This window comes from Maylandia zebra, linkage group LG14, assembly GCF_041146795.1.
Source record: "Maylandia zebra isolate NMK-2024a linkage group LG14, Mzebra_GT3a, whole genome shotgun sequence".
Taxonomy (NCBI): Eukaryota; Metazoa; Chordata; class Actinopteri; order Cichliformes; family Cichlidae; genus Maylandia; species Maylandia zebra.
Genome location: NC_135180.1, coordinates 31108610 through 31127798, shown reverse-complemented (window position 1 = coordinate 31127798; position 19189 = coordinate 31108610). Strand labels below are relative to the sequence as shown.

The 19189-nt window shown below is 39.9% G+C and overlaps 1 protein-coding gene across 5 annotated transcripts in view; it reads right to left on the bottom strand.

The window, feature by feature from the left end:
- The window catches only part of LOC101485472 (protein furry homolog), a 41447-nt gene that overhangs the window by 11647 nt on the left and 10611 nt on the right, over positions 1-19189 (bottom strand). For all 5 annotated transcript variants that reach the window (XM_076873343.1, XM_076873344.1, XM_004560611.4 and 2 more), the window contains exons 3-42: positions 17346-17399; positions 16361-16500; positions 16157-16247; positions 15930-16009; positions 15759-15839; positions 14699-14867; positions 14365-14457; positions 13967-14065; positions 13251-13352; positions 12935-13038; positions 12385-12493; positions 12182-12268; positions 11905-12076; positions 11641-11773; positions 11392-11499; positions 11029-11284; positions 10738-10920; positions 10564-10650; positions 9321-9580; positions 8927-9116; positions 8551-8675; positions 8059-8116; positions 7802-7893; positions 7386-7558; positions 6706-6866; positions 6358-6468; positions 5768-5922; positions 4929-5031; positions 4670-4841; positions 4088-4344; positions 3833-3979; positions 3560-3728; positions 3326-3416; positions 3145-3227; positions 2588-2738; positions 2310-2413; positions 1875-2060; positions 867-1065; positions 322-443; positions 17-204 (exon numbers count right to left, since the gene is read on the bottom strand). In XM_076873343.1, coding sequence (XP_076729458.1) covers positions 17-204; positions 322-443; positions 867-1065; positions 1875-2060; positions 2310-2413; positions 2588-2738; positions 3145-3227; positions 3326-3416; positions 3560-3728; positions 3833-3979; positions 4088-4344; positions 4670-4841; positions 4929-5031; positions 5768-5922; positions 6358-6468; positions 6706-6866; positions 7386-7558; positions 7802-7893; positions 8059-8116; positions 8551-8675; positions 8927-9116; positions 9321-9580; positions 10564-10650; positions 10738-10920; positions 11029-11284; positions 11392-11499; positions 11641-11773; positions 11905-12076; positions 12182-12268; positions 12385-12493; positions 12935-13038; positions 13251-13352; positions 13967-14065; positions 14365-14457; positions 14699-14867; positions 15759-15839; positions 15930-16009; positions 16157-16247; positions 16361-16500; positions 17346-17399 — 5445 coding nt within the window. The remainder of the gene's footprint in view (positions 1-16; positions 205-321; positions 444-866; positions 1066-1874; positions 2061-2309; positions 2414-2587; positions 2739-3144; positions 3228-3325; positions 3417-3559; positions 3729-3832; positions 3980-4087; positions 4345-4669; positions 4842-4928; positions 5032-5767; positions 5923-6357; positions 6469-6705; positions 6867-7385; positions 7559-7801; positions 7894-8058; positions 8117-8550; positions 8676-8926; positions 9117-9320; positions 9581-10563; positions 10651-10737; positions 10921-11028; positions 11285-11391; positions 11500-11640; positions 11774-11904; positions 12077-12181; positions 12269-12384; positions 12494-12934; positions 13039-13250; positions 13353-13966; positions 14066-14364; positions 14458-14698; positions 14868-15758; positions 15840-15929; positions 16010-16156; positions 16248-16360; positions 16501-17345; positions 17400-19189) is intronic.

Below are 19189 nucleotides of genomic sequence, written 5' to 3'. Positions count from 1 at the left end.
CACATGGCGCTCTGACCTGCACTTCTTCTCCATGTTCACCGATGACTTCCACCAGCCTTGAGAGAAGGTCAGACACAGCGTGGGCAGATATTGGCTGGCGAAGGGCTCGAAACACCTGAAAGGAGCGGCCAGCGTAGTGACGCGATGAGCTACACAAGGCTGTCTGCAGCGCTATGTCGCTAAGCTGCTGTTCCAGATGGAAATCTGACAAAGACACAGACAGAAATGTGTAAATGAAAGTCATTCAGTTACACATAATGTTTAAGAGATAATCAAATTAAAGAAAATGAAAGAATTACTGTTACGGGCATACAGAATTACCTGACTTGGACTCTTTGAACACAGATACCACATATCGCAGAAAATTCGTCAGCTGCCCAGTGCTTTTTGAAATTTGGTTCTTTGGTGAAATGTCTTCATGGCACCACAGAGGTCCATATGCTCTATAAAACAATCATTTTTAGTTACTGAAAACAAACTATATTCTGAATCATTCAAATTAACAGTGCCAAGTCCAGCATAAGGTGCCTGTCAATTAATACAATCCTAAATTTTTTTTAATTAGTTTTGTAAGATGACAGTTTTAATTTAAATTTACAGTGTGTTCAATTAATCGTGGGAAATGCCAGTCATATTTAAATCTCAGATCTAAGCTATGCTTATAAGAAATTGCATTATCCAGCAGCCCCACTAGGTGGGAACCAAAAACCAGAAATATAAGAAGTTTATCACCATATCAAGCCCATAACTAGCAATATTTTAATACATGCAGCCATACATTTTTTTCTGTTTGCAAAACTACAGTGTAAAAACTCATGCATTTGCTGAGTGACTCTAACGAATGAATTACAAATCTGCGTCCATACCTTGTGGTTAAAAACTCAATTAGCTTGTTGGTTTTGTCATTCATTTTATTGGAGGCCACCAGGTCTTCCACCTCCTGTGAAATCTCTGGCAGGTTGCTGCTGCTGCCCCCCAAACTTAAACTGGATGACGTAGACGAAGAACTCAAACCCGAGTCTGGCCCGGGGGATGCCTGACACTCCCGCAGGAAGTCAAAACCTCCTGAACACATCACAGAAACAGGTGTGTGATTACAAACAAGTTACAGTGGTATATATTTTATGAATGTTTGATTTCATATACCTAACTGCAACTTTAAGCTACAGATGGATTTAGCCAGTGCAAGAAGAAGAGATGCTGTTGTGAGCACATGACTTGTGCTAAAACATTTTCATGGATGTAGATCCAGTAGTTCCTATTATTATTGCTGCAAAGCTAACCACTCTTTTGTTATAAACAAAAAGCCAAACCTTTGTGTAAGAAACCACATATTACACATGAACATAACACGCATATAAAAGAAAGTTGTATAAAGCATGTTTACTTTCGCTTTTAAACTATTGTTATAGCATTTTTTTTATTGCTAATAAAATACATTTTTATTGGATATACATTTTCTTTTTTCATATGGTCAAATGGACAACAAATACTTTCAAAATGTGAAGACATTTGCAAAACATTTTATCAGCTAAGAGAGGAGCTAAAGCCAGCCATGCAAGCTTTAGCAGATGGCCCCAATTTGGGAAAGTGGATAAAAATAGCAGAATGGAATGCTTTAATCAAGACCTTTGATGTGCTCTGGGCTCCATATTGCTTTTGGCACAGCATCCAAATATTTTCTCTCAAGATAAGAACCTTATCTATTGTCTGAAAGGAATGCTAGCCATTCCTTCCTAATGTTCGAGTTTATATTAGCCAAAGACAAGATCCGCATGTCAAAGGGCCAGCTGCTCAGTCAACCTCATCTAGGTCTACTTTAACCATTCAGTGAAGAGTGAATGTATTTATACTTGAAAAGGGCAGATGCTTACCTGAAGGCAAGTACTCCATCTGAATGCTTGGTTTGCAGGTGAGGGTCTTGGTACCATTGATCTCACGTGTCTGCAATAAGACCGCTGCAATAGTGTGGAAGTTGTTGTCGCATGACAATGCGATGAGCAGGTGGAGAAGAAGTCGTTTACTGTGTTCAAACACCTCTGGACGAAAGTGATCCATGCCTTGAATAAAAACAACATAATTGGACAAATAAGTCTATTTTACGGTCAATTCAATTTAAATTTCAGCTACTCCTTATGGTCATCTGGGACGAAGTAACACAGTAAGATCAAAACCTTACAATATTACAGAGAGAACATTAGGGATTCTCTCTGAGTTGCACTTTTCACTCAACTCTACAGTGCATCATTAGATATGTAATCATTATACTACAGCTGTTAAAGAGAAGACTGATTGTACTGTGAATTTACCCAAAAACAGTGAATGTAGCAGCAAAGGTAGGTGCATGGTCCAATCCTCGGTCACACTGTGGTCCACGACCATCTCTGTCATGAAGATGACCGCTATGTTACACCTATAATAAGCAAACATTCACACTATTAACCCTCTGAGTGAAACACCATTTCATATCCTAAGAAAATCACTTTCTTAAGATAGATTTAAATAAAAACTTTTTTGTGGTGGATACAGATGAATACTATTACAGTAAATTCATTTAGAACCAACATAGCAGGTTATAGCAGCTAACCTGTGCAGTGGTCCCCTGGGAGTAATGGTCTCTGGTAAAAAGTCCACTAGTGGAGCCCAACATCCTCCAGTCAGAGGCATGGGCAGAGGATGGGGCTGGTTGGTCTCAATAACAGCCACAAGCCAGTCAGCATAGGGTGGCAAAGGTTCACCTGTATGGTTTAAGAGCCCATTGTTCATGATGTAAATACACAAAAAAGAACTTCAGTTTTGAAATATAGTTGTCATAACTAATTTCCAGGATTCTTTTAATAATCGTCAGATTATGTTTAGCCACATTTATCTCTAGAACCATTACAGGCTAAGAGGGTTTAACAAAGCTGTTTTTGGGTCACTAGCAGCAGTGTGGGGGCCCTAGGCTCAACTCCTTGTATTTTAGTGCCAATTATCACAGAGTCTCTTAAAAAGCCCCAGGCCACTTTGCACTGCTCATAAATTATCACTGGAATATGGCTGATTACCAATGTACCCTCCAACCAGGCTGTATATTCTATACTCATCAAAACCATTACAATCACATTTTCTTTCTTAGGTGCTTGGTACAGAAAAAATACTCACTCTTATCTTCATCATAAGATCCTCCCGAGCTGTTGCTGTAGCGCGATTCCAGACGATTATGGGCTCGTATTATATGAGTAAGCCTGAAGTCACAGAAAAAGATTTTTTGATAATAGGGTAGGGTGTTGATAACACTGCGTTAAATCAATCACACAATTAAAGACATTTTTGCCCACTGCACCTCTCCTCATTCTCCTTTAAAGTCTTGGTATCATCTGTATCAGTGAAGCTTTCTTGGCCTGCAACAACAGTATTGCTGCTTGATGTGGTGCCTAGAAATTAATCAGAAATCAAGTGAGGCTAAACTCCAACACTGCTTCACATGCACAATTTGGATCTTTCCCAGAAGGGAATTTTAATGGTGGTTTACAAAAAACAAAAAATATATATGTGCAAGCTTTTTCAAAAGATGTACCTGAAGCAGCTGCAGAAGCCTTGCTTGTGGCTGTAAATCGATAAAAAGGAGGGCTATCACAGTGTTGCACCACAGGATTCACAGGATCAGTCTGCTGTAACTCAAATATCAGTTCCTCCATGGTTTGGATTGTGTTGTTTCGGCATAGATAGATCACCACCTTCTTGATCTGAATAAATACACCAACACATTTCTGTGAGAAACTGTAAGGATACAAAACCGCTCCCAAAAAACAAAGTTACATAACATTACAAACAGGGCTTGATATCTTACATATGGGAGAAGGGCAGTGTCACTGCTGACACCACACAAGCTGATGAGAAACTGCAGTGTGGTTCTCAGATTGTTGCTCCATTTGTCATTGCTGATTAAAGCATTCCAGGCATTTTCCATTTCTGGTCCAGGTAGATCATCTCCATACTGGGAAGGCAGGGGGTTAAAAAAAGAACATATTCCATGTCAGCTACGTTTATCTCAGATTACCTACGCCTCTTTTGATAAAATCATATTTCCCAAGCATGCGGTTACCTTGGCGGTCATAAACATGAGATTATTGAGAACCATAGATGTAGCTTGTAAGGAGCCCCAGCCAGTGCCTTTTAGTGGGTGTGATGAACCTGCGCTGGTTAATTGGCTAGAAGAGTTGTAACTTGAGGAGCATGGTGAGAACATTGGGAGCAGCAGGCCGCTATCAACCAGCTCTATGTTACCAAGCCAGGGCAGGAGGTAGGTTAGCATGATCTGCCTCCCATTGGTATGAGTGGTGGGGAACCTCTGGCTAACCTCTGGAACAAGCAGAAGGAAGGCAATACAGTGGTCACTGTGGTTTTTTCATTTTATAGGAAACTCAAACACATGCTGTACATTCAGTTTCACCATAATTGGCAGTTTGATCCTGATCCGCATATGCATTAAACTTAAACAGGGGTTGCCCCTAAGTCAAGTTAGGCTCTCTGTGTGTCTGTGGTTAGCAGAAGTGGCCATAAAAAGAGGTCTGCTTCTCTGGGGGATGAGCCAGTAGTATTTAGAAAGAAACCGAGAGAAGATGACAAGCCTGTGAAAAGCTGAACTACAGTAAACTACATTACTATTACAAGCATCAACATCTACCTGAGAATAGAGGAAGTGTGAGCTCAGGGTACATCTTTGCCAGCTGGCAGGAGAGCTGAGGTAGGGAAACACTGTACAAAGGTGGCAGTGGACCATGTGTGCCATAGAGGATACTGTTTGGCTTTTGCTCTGCGATCTTCTTAGAGTATGCAAACAACTTAGCTTCAAGAATCTGTTAAATGGAAGAGGGAGAATGTGTCCTTTAAGCTGGAACCACAGAAAACTGCATAAAAGAGCTCAGCAAACTGAGGTTTCTCACCTGCATTAGCTGCATTGAAATCTCATAGATTTCTCTGTTGGTGTCTGACGCCTTAAAGAGCACCAGATTTAGCAGTGTTACTATGTCACTTGGGTAGGTTTTGCTTGTGAAGGAACAGAGAAAAATGAGTATGAATCACTTATTTAGTGTTATCAAAGTAAGAGGCTCATGTTGCAAGATTTAACATCCACATTATGGTGTTGTTCCTAAAATGTAATTATTGCTGTTTTAGCAACACAACTTACTAAGCACGTTGTTTTAATCGACTGGAAAAATAGGAAATACTTAATACTTAACCCACATATGCCCTTTAAAACTCTGTAAAAATATTATAACTGTTTCAGAACATATGCAAAATGGGTGTGTTATGCAGCAAACAAGCGTTAGTATTGCCGAAAAAAACGTACCAACATATGATGTTTGTGAAACAGCCTATTTTTCACCCATACTATAATCCTTTCTCGATACTTAATTGAGTAGTTTAAGTGTTTAGATTGTAGCAGAAGAAGTTAAAGAAGAAGATAAAGATGAATGATAGTCCTGGAGCAACTCTGACAAAAATGTTGTATGAACAACACAGTGATATCAAATACATCATTTCATGCATGTTTCAATTTCTGAGATAAAGCAAGTGAAGAATTTCAGTGCAATAGTGAGTTGTTAGTTTGAGACTTTGGCTAATTTACTTACTAAAATGGACCGTAATGCTAAATGAGAGAATTCAGTGTCAGTCCAAATTAGCCAAAGTAAATGCACTTCAAAAACCTATACAGATAAACTAATGAAGACCCAATAAAAAAAAATCACTGAAAATGCAAAATTCATCTGAGATTTTGTACCTGCAGCCACAGACTGTAGCGATGGCTTTGAAGCACCCCGAGGCGACCTGCTTTGAGCCTGTGTAGCAACGATCCACAGCCCAGTTGAATAGGTTGACCTGGTCAACATTGAGTTCCAGCAACAAGATGACAACTTCACAGCCAAGCTGATGGACCTGAGCCAGGAGCAAACACCAACACAGACTTTTTTAGATTTAATTTTTTCTTTTTTCCCCTCCCTTGTACTCCACACTTTGTATCAGTCATCAGTAAATGATTTAAGGTCTCAGTGTAGCATGGTTCTAGGAGCTCTACAAAGAAGTTGATAAATGACCAGTTAATGCAACTCCTCAAACCACATAATAAATTGTGCTAAGGAAAAATATCTAAAATAAACATGCAGGTGCTTTATCTTGTATCATAAATGGGAATAAAGTCAAAATCAGTTTATCCTGAAAGAAAACTGCCCTTCTCCAGCAAGATAATGCTGAGCAGTTGGCAAGCACTAGTGCTGGCTTTTTATAAAGCAAGCTTCAGAAAGCTATCCGAGGGGCTTCCTGGGTCAGCTCCTTGTTTAAATGCACCACAGTGGTAAAGTATTGGCTACAGACCCGCTGATCCTGGCAGGCTAGTATATTATCCAGCCACTTGTAGAGGTATCCGTCTGGAGAGAGGCCAACGTTATCAAACACAGGCCCACAGCACAGCACAGCAGACATAGCCTGTGAGAACATCAGCCAAGAATGCTCACATGTTAATGGTTTAAACAACCAAGACAAGACAACCCTATTCACTCTGCCACTGTTCTACCAACAACTCTTTCTTTTTATCTAGAAATGCGACATAACATTTAATCTCAATGTGGTCATTCAACACAGCTGAATACTAAACAATCAGATTCTTCTTACTTATTCTGAATTTGTGACTTAGTCATTTACTTAGAGTCTAATTATGATTACCTTTAGGGCACAATACTGATATCTTGTGATCTGATGATTTCTGTCGCTGTAGCGATCCAGAGGAGTGAACATGATGCTGAAAGGCCCAGCCCACTGGCTGAAGAGGATGAAGAGGTGATGCCGCAGGCTCTGCTGTGGAAACAGGAAGCGTCTGTGGTGCACTGGGTTGGAGGTGGAGGTGGAGGGGATGAAAGAGCTTGTTATAGGTTTGCTCATTAAAAAAGTCTAGAGCCAGCAAAAATTATCCCGGCATCTTAAGCCCATCACAACTAAATAAAAGTGCATTTTCCCAATCTGATAATAGGTTCTTGATGTCCCCTGACAGACTATTAGCCATTCAGTGGGGACTTGTGAATGCTTGGCAACTCATGAGTCATCACCTGCCCTTTCCTGCACTGTCTTTAAGTAGAACTATTCTTGGATCCACTCCCCTTGGGCTACATCCAAATCAAGATCAATGTCAAGACTCTGGTCTTTCATGCAGTGTTCTAATGGCAGCCTAATGGAAACCTATTATACAATTCACTTTTCGCAAATGGACAGATGGATTACACCAGGTACTCATAAAAAGGAATACAGAACTTTCACATTTTCTGCTAAGTAATTTATCAGTCTGACCTATAGAGCAGTGACTGGTCTGACAAGAAAGGACTTTAAATTTAAGCTAGTTGCAGTAGTACCTGGTACGCATTGGATGAGGTTGGCCACCATGGCACTGAAGTGAGCTCGGATGTCCTTAAGGATCTCTGCATCTTTATCATTCTCAGCTTCCAGAAGCATCCGGGTCAGATCCACATATTCCAGGAAGAGAGCCCCCAGGGCGAGTGTGTCACGTTCCAATGCTCCATTTGTACTGTGGCATGAAAAAAAAAACCCCACAGAGACACCCGGTTCAGAGACATCACCAAGAAAATATTATGCAATAATGACATATTCACTTCTGTTTAAATACCTATAAACTGTAGCACTAATGGCAATTATTTGTATCAAAAACTCACTTGCATGAAACTGGGGGAGCCGTCTCTGTAATTAAGTACCTTTTTGCGATTCAGTCTTTTTTTGGGCTAACAGTGTCAACTGATACTATCACACTAACCTATCACTGATGACACCAGCATCAGCCAGGAGCTCAAATATCCTCAGCAGTTGAAGTCTCAGCAGGTCTCGTCGTTCACGCCGCTTCTTGTTCTGTAAAACATAATTAGAACATCTTTACAACCAGATTGTCTGTAAAAATAAAATGTTCTAAACTATATGAACTCTTTAGCAAATACTACATTATAGTCTAACATAGCTATAAATTCTCTCTGATTGTGCATATTTTGCATATATTATTAATTGAGTCATATATACCTCAGGTCTTCTCTCTAATGCCTCTTTCATAAGGGGATGCAGCTCCTCCACAAGCTCTCTGTGTGCATTAAAAACATAAACTCGTGATATAAATGTAAAATACAAAATGAAGTTCAGTAGCAAAAATTAAACTGCAGAATGACATTTTTCAAAAACAATTAAAAAAGCTATTAAATCTGACCTCTAGGAAACAATTTAGAAACAGCTATGTGAGGCATCAAAGTATTATTCAACTCTAATCCTCTGCTCATCTGCACTTTAAAAGCCACACAAATGCACTACCTTTAATTATTGAAAAACTATTAGATTGCACTCTCAGTTTTCACAGGTTAATTAAAAAAAAAAAAGACAAAACAGAACTGAAGATGTTTTGTGGCAATATTTAATCCATAAAGAAAATCACAAAAAAGCATCACAGGAAAAAAAAGGAAAGTTTGTTTGCTTAGTTAAGCAGTAAATGATTAGCACCTAATATATAGATCTTTGATATACCTGAACACAAGAAAATTGGTGCGACCAAAGCCCAGAACTAATGACTCTGTCAACTCGATGCTCTCTGCCCTCATCAGTGGAACCAACTGCTTCAGAAGCCAAGCCACAGATGGGCTCCCGATAACCTGAAACATCAAACACCAACTGCTCAGTCAGACACATAAAATCTGCCACGACCACTAATTACTTAGAGCTGCATTGATATAAGTGTCTGTACACTTAAGAACACATTGACTTCATGCTCTATTCATGTGAAATAGCTGCTGTAATTTGATGCTTTGAGTTTTAAAGTCAACAAGCTCAGTATGAACACCTGATCCTGGAGAGACAAAGCGCAGAGGGAATTAATAAGGCCAGAGGACAGGGAGGCATGTACCTTGTTATCGAGGTTGACACTGCTGTCGGGTGTAGGAGCTGTGATCTCAGGTGTCGATGCTCTCAGATGGCCGGGGCTCATGATACTGGGCTTGGCCACTCCAAAGCAAAGGATCAGGTAGTTTCTCCATAGGGTTATATAGTTATCTCCACTGCCAGAGGTACTGGTCTTCTTTGCGTACACTGGATTACTGGTAAGGAAAAGGAAATATTATTAGATCCTTTATAATCTCACATTCTTTCAGTGGGGAATTTTGACTTTAAGCTCAATGAAGAACTGGAATATGGGGGCAGAAACAGAAAAGGGAAGATTAAATAGGGATGTGCAGAAAATAAAAATACAGAAGTGTTTCATGTTCCCTCCTGACCACACTGTAGTCTGAAAGGGCACTTACTTTGGGTCTACCAGGGGCATGAGCATCTGCATCCGAGTGAAGGCATAAGGCCAGGCGTAGCTGAGAGCTGTGGGGCAGTGCTTGGGAAGGTTGTCCTGTCGGAGGAGGCTGTATATGCACAGCACCCAGGGGTCCTTGACAGACTGAGCAAAGATCCACACATGTGAGGGGCTCCTAATATCATAATGACTGTTGACAAGCAATGCATTCCACTCCACGAGCCACTGCAGGTCCACGTGGTGACCAGCTGGCAGGGTGACCTGCAAACAAGCAGGTGACAGAGCAGGGTCAGAGGTCAGGGACATGCCTGAAATATATCTTAAAGCACTGCTTCTTTCTGACTGTCGACCAATGTGTAAAACTAATTTATTACAGTGTGAATAAGGCAGTAATTAGGACAACAAGACAAATACATACTATATTTAGAAAAGCTTTTTTATGTTGCATATGTTGCATGCCACTCTCATTATACTCAGAAAAATGCTTATAGCTGAAATGACAGCTGGCCAGAAGTTGCCCAGCTGTTTATTTAATTTTACATGATAATTAATGAACCTGGCTTCTGTTTTCTGCTTACTTACAAGATTATTTGCTAAACCAGATTTTACATGGGGTTAAAAATCTTGTTTTTATATTTTTATGTCAGTCAGATAGAAGCTAAAGCTCCACCAACACTTCGGTTTGTGGCTTTCATCGGGGTCATCTTAAAACATATTACAAACAGCATTTTCAAGTCGCCTAGGTAAGAGTAGAAAAAATACTAAACAACCAATAATATACATTTACACATCTGACAATGGGGCACCAACAAGAATGAACTGGATCACATGTTTTACGGCGACTCACTGTCCCTGGCAACAGAGAGTGCTCAGTGGAAAATGAAGGTGGTAACTTCCACAGCATTAGGCTGAAAAAGTGCAACCAAGTTTTGCCCTACCCAATGATGAAAAAATTCCCTCAATCCTGAAAGGTCTGCCTGACTGTCCTTTCATTACAGTTAGCCAATAAATGTGGTTTTTTTATACTGCCAGTGTTGCTGGAGCTTTAAGTTCACAGATCCTATCATCTTCTCCATACAGCTTGAGGTTGTCCCTGAAAACTCATCTCTGAAAGTCGAGCCATGTGAAATGAACACAGTGACGAAAGACAAATATTAGGAAAATGAAACACGAAGCAAATAAACAGAAACATCTCGAGGTTTACTTTGGAGCGGTGCCACAAACTGGAGGTACAAACAACTTACTGTGTCAGAGACTGCAGCGTTGACAAAGCTATCCAATATACCGGGGCTGAGCTGATCCATGATCTCTATCATTGGTTTATCATCATCCTATAGTTGGCAAAGCATACATTTTTAACCTGTACATAAAATATCTTTCTTATATTATGTTTCCTCAGCGTTCCTTCTGTGTTTTACCTCACACTGTCCAATAGTCACGAACAGACTGCGTATCTCTTTTAGGATAGCAATGGCGAGTCTGCGGGTGCTCAGCTGGCAGGAGCAGAGCAGGACGACCGCTAGTCCCTCCACAGCATGCAGCACAGTGGAGTGTGGACCTCGTTCTGAAGGCGTCTTGAGACTTGAGTTGGTCTGCGGCAGCTGTGATAAAATAAAGAAAAGCTGATTACCCAGTAGTAATATCACAATACTAAACTAGTTTATTTCTATTTCTAAAATGGGCAGTTAGTAAAAGACAACTGTGTATACCTCAGTGGTGTGCATTTTAGAGGTGTCAGACGTCTTTCCTGGTGCAGCCATGGTGAGTTTCCACTGAGTGAGGAGCTGCAGCAGTAATTTAAGGGATGTATCTAACAATCCCTGGTGGGTGTCTTGGACCTCACGCAACAGGAAGTTGGTAAATCCAAACAGGACGTCATCACGCCAGTCGGAGAAATCCAGCAGCAGACTTTGCAAGGAATTCTGTGCTATGAGTCGAAGCTCATCATCCATGTGGATTGTCAGTCTGACAAAGACAAAATAAACCAAACAAAAATAATGATAAATGAAGAATAACTTTTATGCAGATGAATGACAGGTCCTCTATGTATTGTTTCATATCAGGTTACTCACCGAGACAGGAGGTCTATGAGTTCTGGCTTAGACATCCCATCAGGCAGGATGCGAGGAATGGCAGCGACACATGTCCTGAACAAGTCGATCTTAGGTTTTCTCTCACCTCTGAAAAGGTCGCATTTCAGTTATGTTAAAAAGTCTTGTTTTCTGTGTCAAAGTGTAAATTGATCAAGTATTGAGAACAAGAGCGTTAAGTTAATGATGAGTCCAGTCCAGTCCAGTCAGCTGGGATGTGTGCAAACTTACGTGATCATGTCCTCAGGCTCTTTGTTCAACATCTGAGCATTGGTCATCATCATGCATCGGCCCACCTCCTTGTCCAGGTGTCTGAGAATGTTGTCAATAGCCTTTCGGACGTGAAAATAATACTGAGACATACCTGGGAACATGAGAGAGGAAAACCTATTGAACTACTTTAGCTCACTGGAATATTTTTAATTGAATTCCTATAATTTAAAATGCAGAAGCATGACATTTTCAGAATTCGTGACCATGGTCTGCCTCTCTCACCAATGACTTTGGCCTCTTCATCTGTTAGTGTCTTGCTCAGATATGTCTTCTTTACTCGGAGTGTGTTCCCAGAGGGCAAAGTGCAACCAGTGTTAGGCATGGGAGGCTCACCGTCCTTCTGCTGCAGTTTATCGGCTACAACCAGGAATGCTCTCAGACCAATATTCATTCTCTAAACATGACAGAAGGGTCACCTGTTAGTTATCAGTTTCCAGCATCCCATTACCAGTCTTGCAGGACCTTTACAAATGAAATTGACTGCTATACAAACGTGTACCTCAGGATTAAGACTAAAGGCTTTTGCAGGTTTCCCAACACACAGAAGGTCAAAGATAATCTCTTTCATGGCATAATCCAGTCTTTCCTGCAGAAAAATGAACATAAAATACAAATCAGTTATAAATAACCTAATTATTATTCTATTACGAATGGCATCTGCTAACAGTCATACAGTACAGTACAGCACACAAGTGTATTCACCTGGGCGATAAACTGGATGATTTTCACAAAGATATTGAGGGGCATGTCTCTTGGTACCACACTGCGGGATCCTTTGGGGAAAAGTGTTGTTACAATGGTGTTGAGTCGACTGAGAAATGAGACAAAGAAAGCAAGTTAATAAAAGACTTTGTGCAAACATTTAACAAATTAGACAGATCATTTTAAGACATGTTTATTTTGGGCTTGATCAGCACCCAAATATCTGTCTGGACCCATCTGGAATTCCTCAAGTGGGCTTTAGCTTGTACGTAATAACATCTGCAAACAGCTGATAACCCTGCAGGCAACTGTTACTGGAAATCTTGTATTGGTTTGAGCCTAAATCTGTCTAAATCAGTTCTAAAAATATAAAAAAAACCCACAAAATGTTTTTAAAAACATTTTTTTAATCTTCCCTAAATCCGCCACTTCATCATGTTCAGAATTTGTTTTGTAATAAAATATAAAATAGGATATTTCTACGATAACAGTTATTTACTGACACTTAAAAAGAAAAGAAATGTAAATGCAAACAGTAAAGGATTTTTACCCTTGTGTCGCAGTGTTGCTCTCACACTTGATTCTGATCATGTAAACCCACAACAGTCTATAGAGGGACTCCAGTGCAACACGAGCCATTTTTGGGTCTCTACTCTGTAATGAAATAAGGTTGATCGAAGAAGTCAATGATAGATCCATCTTGAAGAAAAATAATCAGTGTAATATTGCTCACAATATCAAGTAAAAAATGTAGTTCACGCAATTATTTTTGACAATTAAAGCTGTAATATTTGGACTGACTGAGACGCAGCATCCTTTAAATAACAAATGCAGTTTTACAACTGTTAGTTACTAAGTTACATTACCTTCAGATTTGAGAGGCAGTTGTTAAGGAAGATGTGCCATCTGTTAAGGAAGAACTGTTTCTGGCTGACACACAGCAGGCACGTCACCAAAGGGTAAAATGCCTGAACAGAAGACACAAAGTGCAGCCTTGTTACAACAAATTCTCTCTTTTTTTAATTTGTAAGTTATTGACTTACAACTAAAACACTGGGATTTTCTGCATATTATATTCAAACTTGCCTATTAAGTTGTCAATTTGTGGAATAATGCATTATCTCTGAGCAACCTTTGCATAAGTGCATCTTAAACCAGCTTCCTTTTGAAGACATAATGTGGTTCCCTCTTTTTTAAAAAATGTTTTTTGCTGATGGTGCATCATTCATAAAATATAGCTTTCAGCCATTATCGTTGCCTCAGGAGAAAGTAGATGGCTGTTGTCTTTCCAGATCCATGTGAACTACCATGGTGAAATGTTTTATTGAAGACACTTAGAGGAGAAGAGACTTTAAATATGCTTACACATACTGCAGTGCTTTTAATGTGTTTTTTTAATGCTATGAAACAGCAGCCTGTCTTCCCTCATAAATGTTTTCTATTGTAGACACTAAAAAACTAAAAAAAACACACACAAAAGTGACCTTGAAAATTCACAGGCATCCAGGGAATCTGAGCATGTAACTGAAGATGTACAAAAGAGACAGGTCCAACAATCAGTGTCACTTTGTTTTGAACTAACCAGTGAGTGCTTCTTCCTGGAGGACAAGTCCAGGGTTGTGTCGTACAAGCTGTCCACAAAATTCCTCAGGCATGGTACGTTCACCTCGTTCTTCACAGCCTAAGACAAGATTACACATCACAGTATGGCACAAAAAGACAAAAACGTCTCCCCCTGAGTGATCTTCTATATATAGTGTAAAACATTTCCAATGCAGAGCCTAAAACTAATGCTATTTTGTGTGTGTTTAAAGTTATTGCTAATTTGCAACTATCACCTTTATTTGGGTTTTTACATACTGTAAATAGTACTTTCATAAGATATGCAGTGTTCACTATACACTATAGATACACTGCTACAATGAAATACACATAACAACTGGGTATTGCACACAAGAATCAGATGAGGAAGAAACTTACTGCTGCCACGGGAACCAGAATCTCAACAAAGAGGCCAGCTAAAGCATGCTTAATGTCCTTGTCTTTGACTTCCAGGAAATACTGGGCACACTCCTGTGAAAGAGAAAAAATAGTGTAAGCTGCATGAAAAAGCCAATGGGAAGCACAGTTAAAATAAAACATCAAATCTTAACAGTTCTCAGAATTTAATTCATAGTTTCTACCCAACAGAAACATTAGTATAGAAGAGTTTAATACGGCAGAGGATGAGTACAGAAGAAGTACAATATTCATATATATTCAGTTTATAATGTATTGAGGCAGAAATATTATTCAGTTACTAAAGCTATTATACCTGCATAAACTGAAAAGAGGCTTCAAAATCCTCAACGGGATACATCTTAATTCGGAAGAACTTGACCCCCATGATGAGGCTAATGGTACTCTGGACCACATAAGGATTGTGCTCTTTTTGCCGCAGCTCCTTTAGCTCAGTCATAAACTTCTTCTTCACAGCAGGAAACCTGAAAATAAAAATAGCTAAATGAGGCTCTATATTAAGACATGCTTGCACAGCTCAGTCAGACAAATCCCAAGTCAGCACTTCCATAAAGAAGCAGAGTTGTGACTCAGAAAGAATACAGTGATAATATTCAGCGTGCACACCTCCCAAAATATCAGCCCCTCATCTCACCCTCTATATGCAGACTGTGAGTCTGTGCCCCCAGATGAACTCCTCATCTAGCACCTGATCCTTTGCCCAAATTGAACCAGAGATGAGATTCTTCAGCTGGTCTAAATTTAGACGATAATTCATCATGGGAGCTCATATGAGCATTTCTTAACCTCTTCCCTGTTGGCTAGAGCTGCACTTGAAAGAAAGTGAATACAGCTGGGAGAAGAAATGCTGTATTATTTCGACAGTCAAAATCAGCAACCCTTTAAAAAAAAAAAGAGACTGCATCAACCTTTCTGAAGACGATTCATTTTAGTTTACAGCCAAATTCATTACCTCTTCCTTTGCCTGATCTTTAGAAAAGTAAATATCTCACTAATATGTCATATAAGTGTCCTTTAGAAAAGGTTATGTGGCATGCCCATCGGCAATATCTCTATTTTAAGGGCTTATTCCTTTCTTCGGTGATCTCAAAACTTCAAAATAAACAGAGACATTCATTTCCAGTCCTAGTTTGGGGTGAAGGGGATCGCTCCAGAAGTATGTCATCCCTACAGTACGTTCCAGTCTCTTAAACCAGGGAATGTTTTGCAAGAAGGCATTAGGAACAGTAACACACCAATGTGATGTGGCATGACAGCAACAGAGGAGAGGGTAGTAATTTATCATACAGTGAAAAAAAGTTAAAACACAGCCAATAGTACTGAATTATTATCACTGTTCTGTTTTTGTGCCTTACTTGGACTGGGCTAATACTCCTATGACTTCAGCATAGAGGTCTGCTACAGTGTGCATGTTGCCAGTGTTCGGACCATGATACCTGCAGGAAAACAATGCATTATACCAAAAACAGCACATTTTAGAGAGACTGAATGAAAAGTAAACTTTGTAAGGACAGATGACATCTTACCCCTCTTTGTATCTAAAGTGCTTAAAGGCTAAGTTAATGACTTCATTCACCAAACTGTCAAGGGTCGGGTAGAGCGGCATCTGATTAAGAATCAATAGAAAACATGATCATCTCAAGATGTCTGCCAAATTAAGTTTATTTTGTCAGCAGCAATAAATCAGGGAACCTGATGAAATTATAGGATAAGCTAAGTAGATTTTGTGTAGTACAGAGTTTAGTCACTTTACCTGTTTCAAAACTTCTATAAGTACAAGAGAGAAGATGAAATCAATGGCCAAATCCCGCCTTTCAAGTAGATAATCTCTCTGTTGCTCGTCACTGTTAGAGAGAAAACATGTTTGCTATAATCATAAAGCACACCTGAGCCTCACCATTCTTTTGTCTACAAGTGACTCATGCTTGCGTGCAGAAATCAATGTAATTGTTCTCACTTTTTGGACTTGGTGTTGGCTCTTGGGCGGTACTCGTGCAACTCCTCTTCTAATCCATTTTGTCGTTTGTACCAGTCAAACAAAGTGCGGAGGATGGAAGGGAGACTGTATTCAGCCAAAGAGCTCATGGAGCTTATCAACTAGGAGAGCAAGACATACATAGCGCAAATGAGCATTTGGGTTTAGCGGTCCACATACCAAAGTGAAAGATAGCCATCAGTATTTCCTTTGTTTATTTGAGCAGCAATTTCAACATCAATTCCAATAACAAACAAGCATTAATTTGCATTTCATCATGTCTCAAGCATTTTTTAAACATTTTAACAATAAATGGGCAACATGGGTTTAAGTAAAGTAAAAGCAACACTAAGAAAAGGCACCGAGTTTGAATAGTGAACTGGTTCTTATTGGGGATACAGTACGCAGAAATACAGAGCGCCCATGGGGCTGCCTCCCTCAGTCTTGGGGGTGGGTGAGCGAAAGGAAGGAACAGGCCGGGCACACAGGAAGGGAGGAGAGTCTGGTGGGACTGGGGAACACAGTGAGCCCTTCATTCAGCACACGGCTGGAGAAGAATCCTGGCTCTGTGTGGCTGCTGAATGGCCTCGCGCAGCAGCACAGACACACCTCTGTGGCTGTGAAAGGGCCTTCTCTGAAAAGCCACAGACCTGCTCGATACACCTAGTGCTGAGGCAGTGCCAGCTGTCAAGGTAAACACTCCTGCCCATGACTAGATCTGAAAGACCTTTTGGGATGTGAGCTGGGCTTTCAACCATCAACTTTTTCAAGCTGAAGTGCATCATACTAGAGCAGTATCTATGACGTGCTTATTTTCCAATTGGGAGAGGAAACACAGTTACCTCTGTGTTGGTGTTGGATTTTGTATAGAATAAAAATATAATCTAATATGGTTATATTACAGGTAAAACAAATAGTTTATCTAGTGAGCATTTGGTCCTAGGTCCCTGTATTTCTATGCACTTACTTGGTCAAACTGAGGATCTTCTCCCCGCTGTAGTGACTTTGTTAATGGCTTTTCCTAAAAAGGCAGAAAAAATAGTCATTTTAAAACTTTATTTTTGCAATAATACAGACAAAAAAAGTTCTTTGTAGTGTGATTTAAAGAGTATAACTCCAAATCTGATGACTAAGGAGTATGAACCGGGACTGATCACAGCCCAGCTAATGAGAGGGCCATCAATCAGTCTGTTGCCTGGCTAGGAGCAGGCAGGGTCACTTACAATATTAGAGATGGGACATTTATGACAGTTCTTATTATTACAGTCTTCCATCATCTAAGATAAAAGCCTTCAAAAGGGTTTAATTCTCAGTGCACCCATCTCCTGGCAAAGTGACAGGCCCGTCGATGACTTCTTGACTCTCTAGCCATCAGGTCATAACCAGCCATCCTTTTTATGAAAAGGCTTAAAAAACATAAGCTGTTAACACAGATGGTTTAACTCTCTGAAACTCACTTCACTTCATATATACCGCACACAAATATCTACTTAAAACATTTGGGAAAACGGCAACGAAATTGTTAGCATTGTACAATTTTTGGAAAGATAAGACAACATTTTAGGTGAAGCTCCATCACACAACGCAAGCCTGATTTAAGGGCAAATTTACGTAAAACAGACAGTAGCATCATTCTACATCTATTGTTTATTCTTGTGCAATTAAAAATGTCTTCTTTCTCTTCCTTTTTGCAACCCTGCTTTTCCAAAAACTCCCTATTGCCATGTCATCAGCCAGGCAGCACATCACAGCACTTCAGTTGCTGATTAATCCAAAAAAGCTAACTGTGTGATCTGTGTCACAGTGACATTGCGTGGGCCATAATGCTCTCTCTCTCTCTCTCTCTCTCTCTCTCTCTCTCTCTCTCACACACAGCTGGAACACCAGCTAAGCTCCAAGGTTTGATGAACCTTTTAGTTTTTAGACAAATGCTTGAATCTGAGACGCCCATCTGTGCTGGAATGACAGAAAAGTCAATGCTTCTAGCTCGGCATGGCTTTTAAAGATTTTACTGCCATTTGGTCCAGCCTGATTCCTCATAGGTTTAAAGCATTTTTTTCATTGATACATGTATTTTGTAACCTGTGTCTTTTTGTGCTTTACCCTAACAAATGTTGACTACAGATCAATGTCCATGATGGATTCTGATAAATGAACTCACAACAACAGTGGGAAAACTACAAGAAGAGACTAAAACAAATTACTCAGCCAGGTCTCCACTGAGAGGAAAAACCAAGAGAGACACATCCTCCCTGCAGTCCTCTGGAGGGTAACAGAATGAAACAAGGGGCTACACTCTTCCCCTATGGTAATTAACACTTCACTGCAAGCCGAAGCGGGTGACTAACAGTTTTTTGTAAATCACAGCACCTAAAACTGGAGACAGAATGTCCACAGCAGCTTCACTGATTCAAGGCAACAAGTAAACTCACAATTTATCAGACCTACTAAAAATCACATGGAAGAGTAGCTATGCGTTTCAAATAATTAAATAACAGTATGTAAAGCAAAATGTATGATGATGATCATCAAATGGCGGTAACACTTATAAGATACTGATACACCAGTCTGACTTTCTGTCCACAGAATTATTTCTGTGAGCTGTTTTTGGCCTGAAAGGATCAGCTCCATCCTCCACTGGACTAAAAGTCTCCTGGAGATTTTATTGCCAGCTTGTGCATTCATCTAGTTTTCCAGAAATATTTAATTGCAACATAAAGACAAAGTCAGAACAGCTAGAAATGAGTTTATGGTGGGTTTCTATTGATTAAATATTAATTTTATGGTTAAAATGAATGATAAATGAATACA